Source organism: Coregonus lavaretus (genome assembly GCF_964263955.1).
Source record: "Coregonus lavaretus genome assembly, contig: HAP1_SCAFFOLD_4257, whole genome shotgun sequence".
Lineage (NCBI taxonomy): Eukaryota > Metazoa > Chordata > Actinopteri > Salmoniformes > Salmonidae > Coregonus > Coregonus lavaretus.
This window is the reverse complement of record NW_028156970.1, coordinates 33,104-45,000: the sequence shown is the minus strand read 5'-3', so window position 1 is coordinate 45,000 and position 11,897 is coordinate 33,104. Positions and strand designations below refer to the sequence as shown.

General features: G+C 44.4%; 1 protein-coding gene across 1 annotated transcript in view; it reads right to left on the bottom strand.

Moving 5' to 3' along the window:
- LOC311125980 (neuropilin-1a-like) overlaps window positions 1-11,897 on the bottom strand; it is a gene marked incomplete at its 3' end in the record, with an annotated part of 33,364 nt that overhangs the window by 6,447 nt on the left and 15,020 nt on the right. Inside the window, exon 4 of the mRNA XM_084200003.1 lies at window positions 2,083-2,264. Within this exon, the coding sequence (XP_084056129.1) occupies window positions 2,083-2,264 (182 nt within the window). The remainder of the gene's footprint in view (window positions 1-2,082; window positions 2,265-11,897) is intronic.

Here is an 11,897-nt window from a genome sequence, read left to right as displayed (position 1 = left end):
CAATTATACATTGCTCTGCTCTGCTGACTGCACCGCTGATGAGAGCCAGTGCTGCGCTCCAGGTTCATCACAGAGAGTCTGTGTCTCTATGCATGTGTGTCTATGCATGTGTGCATGTGTGTGTGTGTGTGTGTGTGTGTGTGTATGTACCCTGTTTCCCATCTGACCTTGACCCCTCATTTACCCCTGACCCCTCATTTACCTATGAACCCATTCTCTGAAGCAGCCCTATAACCTCAAGTCTAGTACTGTACACACGGTATTCCTCCAATCAGACTCATTAAGATGCACGGCATTCCTTGCATTACTTCCCCAGCGCTATCTCAACATCTGCGTATCATCATTAAGTTTATATGTGTTAGCCAACACAAATCTGCTGATGCTATCTGGCTAATACCACCCCGGTGTTGATACGCTTACCTAATCACCGAGCTGGCTGCTCTCTAAACCAAAGGATGGACACTTATGTTCCGTTCCAAATGGCACCCTATTCCCTATGTAGTGCACTACTTTTGAGCGGCACCCTATGGGCCCTGGAGAAAAGGTAGTGCACTAAATATGGAATCGGGCACAATTTGGGACACATCCTTAATTGTTTGATTTATTAGAATTCCCATTAGCCGACGCCAATGGCGACAGCTAATCTTACTGGGGTCCGACACATAACTTTGGTTGAATTGATCTCAAAGCCGCCACCTCGGCGGCAACCGGCTCTGCTGTAGTCAAAACACAGCGCTGGTTTCAAAGCTAAACAAGCTTCTGCTGCCTGGCTGCCACAGAAGAACCGGCCCAGTCTGACTGCACAACCATGATGCCAGCTCTACAGGGGATGGTCCTGGACCAAAACATCCCAGTATGCAGCATCCTGGGTAGTCTCCAGTAGCCTCCAATATTACATATTTTCCTGTCGGTGAAAACACATCTGTATATCAATAGTACATATTTCTCCATATCTCAACGCCCTGCGTTCAGCACTTCTTCCCCCATCCCTCATAGCCCAGGGGCCCTAACACGGCTCATTTCTAATCAGTCCCTTTAATGGATGAGACTGGGAAACACCTCCTCAGAGGAATGTGGTGTGCACAATTGAACTGCTTCATCAACATGGGAATGCTGCACTTCACTGAAGTGTGGGGAGATGTGTGTGAGGCAGCTGGCGTGTGGGCGCATTTACATCAGATCAAAGGGACACACACGCACGCACGGATACACACACATACCCCCCCTTCCACACACATACTCTACCCCTACACACACACACTTCAGAGATTAAAAAGAGGGCCCTGTCAGGGCTTCCATCTTCTCTGAGTGTCTGGGTCATCTCATAAACTAGCTGAGGGTTAATTAATCAGAGTGGCGTCTGCTCTCTGTTGCACCTGTCTGTGTCCTCCTCCCTCCTTCTCTCCCAGTCACTATAATGGAAATCCTTTCCCTAGCCATCCATAAACACAGGAAGCCAAGGCAACAACAGGAAGCTCTGCCTCTTGTTGTGTGATCTTCAGATAAGGAGGAAGAACATCCCCTGAGAGTATTGTTGAGGAAGGAACTTCTCAGGGTTTTCGACGACAGCTGAATATATGAATATGAATTTACCTTATCAGAAGCAGGAAGAGGAGAAAGCTCTTCCTTCATTCAGGTCCTTTAAACCATTGGTGACTCACTTTCTCCACTTAACCATGATGATGTGGTGTCACAAACAGAGAAATACATTCAGTTGCTACAGATGGTTTTTATGGAGAATATTTGTGTTTGTATTTATTAACGATCCCCATTAGCTCCAGCAGCATTAAGGCAGTTATATACACATGGGGAAAAGTATTCCTCTGCTTGTGTGGAGACATATTGTTTAGCATATGTAATACCTTGATGCATTAAGCAGCAGGACTAAATGACAAACAAACCACGAAATGAGGAGAAACATCCTCTTTATGCTAATTAGACTCATGATTAGCTGTCTCGGTCTCCTGTATATCATCCCTCTTCTCCGAAGTGATGTCCCGAGCTGTGTGTTTGGTGTGTGTGTGAGTGTGATGAGATTTTGTGATCGTGTGTGTGTTTCATACACACTCGGTCTCCTCTCACCTGTTTTGAAGACCTCATAGCGGATGGAGAAGCCTGCTCCATGGGTCTCGTAGTCGGACACAAACTTGATGTAGAGCTGGTTCCCAGAAGACACCACGGGTGACGGGGCGATCTTCCCACAGTACTTCCCCACCAGCTGACCATTCTCATCCACGCCATCACGCACCTCCACATAGTCATACCTGGAAAAATAAGAATCTGTCAGTCACATGTTGTATTGGGTAGGTATTATACACACACACACACACACACACACACACGAGAAGTTGGAAATGATGGAACAACAACCAAGTTTATGTTTTGATTGCTGCTCGTCCCTAATGCAGAGATATCACGCTGCAGTAGTAATGAGATCTACAGGATAAACCCAGAAACAGGTGGGCAGGTTCATATTCCCTCCACGTGGCACAGCTCCACGTTGTTAGATAATGCAGACACTGCAGAGATTCTATAACAATGACTCCCAGCTGTACTAAGTCTAGGTTTACATAACGCTGTTCTGGTGGAGCTGAGAGTGTGTGTTAGGGCTGGTTCTGCCACTGAATAGCTGTCTTCTCCCTGGTAAAGAGCCAGATGCCTAAAGAGAGAAGTGTGTGTGGGATTATATTTGTTTCTGTGTTGTGTGTATGCAATAAATCCACTGGAGGTTGGGCTGGTGTATGTGTGTTTGTTTCTGTGGTGTGTTTGTGTGTGTGTGTATTTTGAGTATATGTCAGTGATCGTATTATACTCCTCGGAGGTACAGTGAGACCACCAGACACAGGTGGAAATGCAATCAGGCGGCAGCCACATTGGGATTGCAGATCATGCACACACACACACACACACGCACGCTCCACAGCCTACTCAAATGGAATTTCAGACCCAGGGATATTGACGTGAGGAATTGGCTAATTGAGTCAGCACGTAGCTTTAAGACCAGGGAGGAAAGCGCCTTCAGAATACGAATGGGTAGCAACGTAGCAACGGGAGCCATGCGTGTATGCATGTGCTGTAGAGATGAATACTCCATGCTTTGTTTTCATTGTGATTGACAGGCAGAGTACAGTAAGGGGAGCTGTGTGGGGTCAGGTTACCATGGTATTTAATCACCCATAATGCCCATTCCCAATGAATTCAGCTCAGTGGGGCACTTATCTAATGTATCCCTGCTCAAACCTCATGACCTGTTGTCTTCTCCCTCCTATCCTCCTTCTCATTATTGTCAACCACTAAAAACACATAACCTAGACCCAGCTACTTAGTGCATCCGTACACACACTGCTAGCTGGCGCAACTTGCACGCACTCAACTATGCTAAAATATGTGCCTCCTAGGCATACTGTAGAAGGGGTCTGCATTCTTAGTTTGGCTACACCCTGATCCCCAAATTACTGTCAATACACTTTCACTTTAACAGTTACTGCATATGGTATTTACACAATATATGATTTAGGCTACACTGTGAGTGATGGGTTGGGATAGGGGGCTACACCTCGGGTGGAAGGAGACAAGTATCCACATGATCCACCCTCCACTCCAATCAAATGGTTTCTTTCACCTGCCTTGAATTATACTTAAATGGGGTATTTGTGACATTTTAAGGAAGGCACCACCCGGCGACACAGGAGAGGGGAGCACACAGTGGATCATTAGAAAGTGGTTATATCTACTGTAAATCATATATTTCTGTGGTGTGGTGTACAATTTGTTCAGTATCCCCTTCTGTAACAGATTCTCTGTGAGGTAATATTGGTCTCTCTCCTCTCTCTGCAGGCTGAATCGGCCCTGTCCATTCCACAACTCACAGCACAGACGGCATCAATCTTCTGCAGCACTGTTCTGTTGTGTTCTATAATTCACCTCTCTTACTCTGGTACATCATCGGCTGCCTCAGAAGACCTCATAAAGACGGCGCAGTGGGAGAGAGGATGTAGTTGGAGGGATGGAGAGACAGAGGAGTCGAATGAACGAGGGAATGAATGAGGGAATGGAGGGAAACGAGCCCTGGGGCGTTCTGTCTGCTTACTAGGAAAAAGAACAAGAGTTCTTCATTGCTTCAACAATGTCTGGCCCTGGGCCTGCTGTTAGCTGGGTGGTTGTGTTTCAACAGGTCCACGGTGGTTCTGTGACCTAGCCCAGGCTGTTGTCATCTGGAAGGCATTATAGGATCGTTTGCAAGGCTGGACAACACAAAGCCTCAGAACAACTTTCGATTGCCAGCCATATTAAAACCTTTTACTGCAGTGGGCTAAATCAGGTTGGTAGTCTTAAACAAATATACTTTCAAACAAAAGTATACAGCTCACACACATGGTTATGGGCTTAAAAAAAAAGAAGACACCTGTACCATGTCAGATATAGAGTTGAAATGTTGAGTTTGCATCCCAATATTAGACTTTATATACACATCAAAGAAGACTGAAATATAACAAAACCGTTAGACATAGAAACACCGGATTTTCGGCGTGTGTGTGTGTGTTTGGGAGACCTCTGAAGTGAGGGAGGTCTGTTAACAACAACCATAATGTCTGACCCAAAGACCCAGGACAGGCAGATGCCCTTAGAAGGGAATACCGTTCTCATCCAAACACAATAGTGGTGGCCTACTTTTTAAGCCTGGACAGTCCTCCTGCTGCTCTCCATTCATCATTTAATTTAACAACTCTCCTCAGGCTCCATAAAGTTAAATTTGGACCCCCACAGAGACAGTATAATAATTTGTTATGTTGCATGTTGTCATCGTTGTTTTCCCGTATAGACAATAGGATCTGAGCCATGCCCCAGCTATAACCTTCATTCATCTGTCTGCTCCACTCCAGCCTGGATGTACCTCCCACAAAGCTAATAGTGAAAATGGTCTGCCAATCCAGAGGGGAAATTAAAAGCAAAAAGGGATGAATCTAATTCTCCCCGACCGTCGCTTCAGCGCCTCCAAATGTATTACCCTGCCTTCTTACAGCGGGGAGCGAGAGAAAGCAATCCTGCTGTGTCAAACGGGAACATTAGCCCACCTCACACAGCCCAAGAGGAGGCGATGAACCACAGGCTAACAATATAACACAGTTTTAACTGCCTTGAGCTTTCCATTTTAGAAATGATTGTCTCTCTAGCTCTATATAAAAGCATATGATATGGGATATGATCCTGGTTAATAAGGAATAATGTTATAAAGCGCTGTTAAAGCTTGATACAATAGGTTACAGTTCTTTAAATCAGGCCCATTTATAAACATAAGTCCATGACCTAGTAGAAAGCTATAAAACTGTGGTATAACTGTGTCAAAACAAATTGTCAAAGATTACATTCCAAATGGCAGCCTATTCCCTATATAGTGCACTACTTTTGACCAGGGCACATGGGGCATTAGGGAATAGGGTGCCATTTAGGACGCAAACCAAGTCTGTTCTCTTGTGTTTCTCTTTCTAGACCTGTCGCTAGGGCTAATAATCACACCAAAAACATGTCACCTCCAAACATTTCAAAACAACTCTCAAGGACTAAACAAACTAAAGTGGTCCAAAAAACAGAACTGATCTGGGACAGCTCAGTTCAGTGAGGCCTATAGGCTACGTCCTAAATGGCACCCTTTTCCCTATATACAGTGGGGGAAAAAAGTATTTGAATTTATTTGCAAATTATGGTGGAAAATAAGTATTTGGTCACCTACAAAAAAGCAAGATTTCTGGCTCTCACAGACCTGTAACTTCTTCTTTAAGAGGCTCATCTGTCCTCCACTCGTTACCTGTATTAATGGCACCTGTTTGAACTTGTTATCAGTATAAAAGACACCTGTCCACAACCTCAAACAGTCACACTCCAAACTCCACTATGGCCAAGACCAAAGAGCTGTCAAAGGACACCAGAAACAAAATTGTAGACCTGCACCAGGCTGGGAAGACTGAATCTGCAATAGGTAAGCAGCTTGGTTTGAAGAAATCAACTGTGGGAGCAATTATTAGGAAATGGAAGACATAAAAGACCACTGATAATCTCCCTCGATCTGGGGCTCCACGCAAGATCTCACCCCATGGGGTCAAAATGATCACAAGAACGGTGAGCAAAAATCCCAGAACCACACGGGGGGACCTAGTGAATGACCTGCAGAGAGCTGGGACCAAAGTAACAAAGCCTACCATCAGTAACACACTACGCCGCCAGGGACTCAAATCCTGCAGTGCCAGACGTGTCCCCCTGCTTAAGCCAGTACATGTCCAGGCCCGTCTGAAGTTTGCTAGAGTGCATTTGGATGATCCAGAAGAGGATTGGGAGAATGTCATATGGTCAGATGAAACCAAAATAGAACTTTTTGGTAAAAACTCAACTCGTCGTGTTTGGAGGACAAAGAATGCTGAGTTGCATCCAAAGAACACCATACCTACTGTGAAGCATGGGGGTGGAAACATCATGCTTTGGGGCAGTTTTTCTGCAAAGGGACCAGGACGACTGATCCGTGTAAAGGAAAGAATGAATGGGGCCATGTATCGTGAGATTTTGAGTGAAAACCTCCTTCCATCAGCAAGGGCATTGAATATGAAACGTGGCTGGGTCTTTCAGCATGACAATGATCCCAAACACACCGCCCGGGCAACGAAGGAGTGGCTTCGTAAGAAGCATTTCAAGGTCCTGGAGGGGCCTAGCCAGTCTCCAGATCTCAACCCCATAGAAAATCTTTGGAGGGAGTTGAAAGTCCGTGTTGCCCAGCGACAGCCCCAAAACATCACTGCTCTAGAGGAGATCTGCATGGAGGAATGAGCCAAAATACCAGCAACAGTGTGTGAAAACCTTGTGAAGACTTACAGAAAACGTTTGACCTGTGTCATTGCCAACAAAGGGTATATAACAAAGTATTGAGAAACTTTTGTTATTGACCAAATACTTATTTTCCACCATAATTTGCAAATAAATTCATTAAAAATCCTACAATGTGATTTTCTGGATTTTTTTTCCTCATTTTGTCTGTCATAGTTGACGTGTACCTATGATGAAAATTACAGGCCTCTCTCATCTTTTTAAGTGGGAGAACTTGCACAATTGGTGGCTGACTAAATACTTTTTTTCCCCCACTGTAGTGCCCCTATATCGTGCACTAGTACCCTATGGGCCCTGGTCAAATGTAGTACATAGGGTGCGATTTTAGATGCCGCCTCAGAGAGTTCTAGATGGGATTTACAGGAAAAGCCTGTAGTCAGCTGTCAAAAGAATCTGCGTTCTGAGATCTGAAATCCTGCTGAAGTGCTAGCGAGACGTCAGGGCTAACAAACTGTCGCTCAGGACTGGAGCATAACATCATTACCGTTTGTACAAGGAGGTCGCCGGCCGAGACAAGTTTATCTCCATCCTTCTTTTTCCGAGCCTGTTATTTGAACAGTGAGAGACAGAACAACAACAACAAAAATCCAGAAAAACGCATGTCAAAAATGTTATAAATTGATTTGCATTTTAATGAGGGAAATAAGTATTTGACCCCTCTGCAAAACATGACTTAGTACTTGGTGGCAAAACCCTTGTTGGCAATCACAGAGGTCAGACGTTTCTTGTAGTTGGCCACCAGGTTTGCACACATCTCAGGAGGGATTTTGTCCCACTCCTCTTTGCAGATCTTCTCCAAGTCATTAAGGTTTCGAGCCTGACGTTTGGCAACTCGAACCTTCAGCTCCCTCCACAGATTTTCTATGGGATTAAGGTCTGGAGACTGGCTAGGCCACTCCAGGACCTTAATGTGCTTCTTCTTGAGCCACTCCTTTGTTGCCTTGGCCGTGTGTTTTGGGTCATTGTCATGCTGGAATACCCATCCACGACCCATTTCCAATGCCCTGGCTGAGGGAAGGAGATTCTCACCCAAGATTTGATGGTACATGGCCCGGTCCATCGTCCCTTTGATGCGTTGAAGTTGTCCTGTCCCCTTTGCAGAAAAATACCCCCAAAGCATAATGTTTCCACGTCCATGTTTGACGGTGGGGATGGTGTTCTTGGGGTCATAGGCAGCATTCCTCCTCCTCCAAACATGGTGAGTTGAGTTGATGCCAAAAGAGCTCGATTTTGGTCTCATCTGACCACAACACGTTCACCCAGTTCTCCTCTGAATCATTCAGATGTTCATTGGCAAACTTCAGACGGGCATGTATATGTGCTTTCTTGAGCAGGGGGACCTTGCGGGCGCTGCAGGATTTCAGTCCTTCACGGCGTAGTGTGTTACCTATTGTTTTCTTGGTGACTATCGTCCCAGCTGCCTTGAGATCATTGACAAGATCCTCCCGTGTAGTTCTGGGCTGATTCCTCACCGTTCTCATGATCATTGCAACTCCACGAGGTGAGATCATGCATGGAGCCCCAGGCCGAGGGAGATTGACAGTTATTTTGTGTTTCGTCCATTTGTGAATAATCGCACCAACTGTTGTCACCTTCTCTTGGCGATGGTCTTGTAGCCCATTCCAGCCTTGGGTAGGTCTACAATCTTGTCCCTGACATCCTTGGAGAGCTCTTTGGTCTTGGCCATGGTGGAGAGTTTGGAATCTGATAGATTGATTGCTTCTGTGGACAGGTGTCTTTTATACAGATAACAAACTGAGATTAGGAGCACTCCCTTTAAGAGTGTGCTCCTAATCTCAGCTCGTTACCTGTATAAAAGACACCTGGGAGCCAGAAATCTTTCTGATTGAGAGGTGGTCAAATACTTATTTCCCTCATTAAAATGCAAATCAATTTATAACATTTTTGACATGCGTTTTTCTGGATTTTTTTGTTGTTATTCTGTCTCTCACTGTTCAAATAAACCTACCATTAAAATTATAGACTGATAACGTACAAAATCAGCAGGGGTTCAAATACTTTTTTCCCTCACTGTACCTCACCAAGTCAGATGGACTGTGCTTACAGCTTTCCTCCAGCATGTGACATTCATTAAACCACAACTATAATAATAGTCTCACCCAACCTCTTCCCCCCTCTCCTCTCCTCCTCAGGTATGTAATTAACTAACTGTCAGTTGCTGAGTCTGACAGACAAGGAAGGAACAGGGTGGGCAGCAACATACTTTACATTTAAACGTCAGACTCCGACTCAGTCCTGAAATAAAACACACACTAATAGAGTTATTAACTTTGTGATTTCAGACTGCCGAGCGGCTATGGTAGGAAAGACCCACAGTTCACTGAGCTGAAATGGAAACTTGGACGGGAGATGTCAAGGGTGTCTCAAGCAATCAGTGGCTTTTTATAGCTTCTTACTCCAACAGTCCTGCATTGAGCCAACGGGAGAGAGTTAGGAGAGATTAGTGCCTAACCAAGTTCCCTTAGAACCAGTGTGTGTCTGTGAGTGAGGGTGTATGTGTGTGGGGGGACCCACCCAGTGGTGGAAGCCACATTCTGAAGAATGATTAGAACAGAAGTGTTTAGAAGTGGGCTAAGGAGGGGAGACAGGAGGAGAGCTTCTCCTTTGGGCCTTATACCATGCCACATGGCTGGATAAGATCCTCCACACCCAAAGTCATCCACAGCTGCATCCATCAAAGCTTTTGCGTGTCACTCGTTCTGGCAAGCTTGGATCAGCCCAGCCCAGCTCATTGCAAAGCCCAGCCAATATCATATTTTTAGATGTGACTGGTTGGTTTTGATTTTTGCGGCTGCTTCGGCAATTATCATTATCAATGATGGATATATCATTATCATATCATTATCATTGATGAATGACATTGTTGAGAGATCCTGCATACGTTCTACCCAACAATCAGTTTAATGAATTTGGGTATTTAGACCCAATTATTGCATCTCACACTCATAATAGAACACAACACTCCTTTATTAGGAAATATGAGAGAGAGAGAGAGCAGACAGAATGTGGAGAGAACTTAGTTAGCCTTAGGGGGTTGCTGTCTGCTAAAGTTGGCGTTGGCTCACGCTGCAGTGGAAGAGGAAGGTATGAGGGGGAGGGGGAGGGGGAGGGGGAGAGCTGGAGGGATAGAACCAACCACAAAAGCCTCTACTGTTAGCGAAGGCCTCTAAACCTCATGTCCTTGTCGCACATGCGAGGGTTTGTGCTGTTTGCTGTTTTAGCCTCCCGTAAACTACAAGGTATGTTCAGCTTACAAGCTTTCTCCCTAGGCCCTACAGAAAGCCCTGAGGACCGAAACAGATCAGTAGCATATTTCTGTACCATAACTGCTGTTATAATATGAGCTCACAAGACCATTACACACACAAACCATAAGCCATGACAAGTAAGTCACAATAACGTGATTATAGATGGTTTGCTGTAAGACTGGTCATAAATAAAGCTAATATGAACTCTAGTTGGACTGTGGAGCGAGATTTAAAGGAAAACTCCACCCAAAAACGATCGTTTGGTATTTTTTCATTAGTCCATTGTTGATATAGTCCCAAAATATTTTGCATGTCAGCAATCAAGTTTTCAAGATATATAACTTTCAAAATACAGAAATACAGCTGGTATGGTGCATTTTTTAAAGGAATTCTCCTTTAACAGTGATCAATAACTGTGACTTGCCTCAAGTGCTGAATGACATTCTGATATATAGTGGTACATACATTTTAAAGTGTGACTGAATGAGGTGCATACAACCGTCAGAGAAACAGTTAATCTCATGACATACAGACACATACATGTACTTCAAGGATATATTAGAGACATTATGACCAGTTGTTCCATTAGTCATAAATCAATCTTTGGATACACTTGAACCTAAACTTGATCTAATTGCTTAATGTGTAGAGCTCTTTTTGGAGACATGCTCAAAGGCTAGCTAAATGCCAACAAACAGAAAACGTATATTCCTTCTCACCATGGAATCTATTACCTTTCACTGTCAATTCATGGGGTTAAACACTTAATGGAAGCAATACTTGTAGTAGTGATGTGAGAAAGTGTTAAAGTGCTGGTATTTTGCCCTCATTACGATCCCTTCATTTTCCATAAAACATCTTGTTATCATGAATAAAACAGGAATGAATAACCACAATTATTTAGAGAATCGCCCTGGGCAGAATGGAAATATGCATTTAGCACTTTTTCCTTTCCAAGTTAGCTCCTGAAATTAAATTCCATGCATATTTGTAGAAGAACATGTTTATGAATATTCAGGTAGTAACATAGCTGTTACTGAATATCCCAGCAGATGGTTTTCTAGGAAATGCATTATAACATTAACTCGGGGTCGGGTGACATTGAATAACCGACTAAATTACTCAACAATCCCCACATACTGAAGTCTTGCAACATGGCCTATACTGTACTATACAAACCACACCTTGGTTCAATTCCACAACAGAGTAACTAGCAACCTTGTAAAAACAGAGAGAGGAAATTGGAAATTGGAAAAGAAAAGAAAAGAAAAGGAAGTGTGGATAAAAAAGGCCCCAAGACAATAAGGCAGACCCAGACAGTAGCAGACAATAAGGTAGATACAGACAGTAGCAGACAATAAGGTAGATACAGACAGTAGCAGAGTAGCAGACAATAAGGTAGATACAGACAATAAGGTAGATGCAGACAGTAGCAGAGTAGCAGGTCCTCGTATTGTCTGTGTCAGGGAGCCATTTCTGGGGCCATTACTGAGAGAACAGCTCTGAACCTGGTTCCGAAGATAGCTACGGCCATTGTTACAAGTCAAGGGTAATAAAAGGGGGATGGAGGGATGGAGGGATGGGGGTTATGTGGCACGGCAGGGCAGACATGCACCATCTTCCATTAAAAACACAATCCTCCTCACCCCCTCTGTCCCTCTTCACCCTACCCCACCTTTCCTGGTCGCCCTGGCCCTATACCACTCAAGCTCAATGGCATGAAGCATGAATGGGGGCAGGCCATCGAGTTAGGAA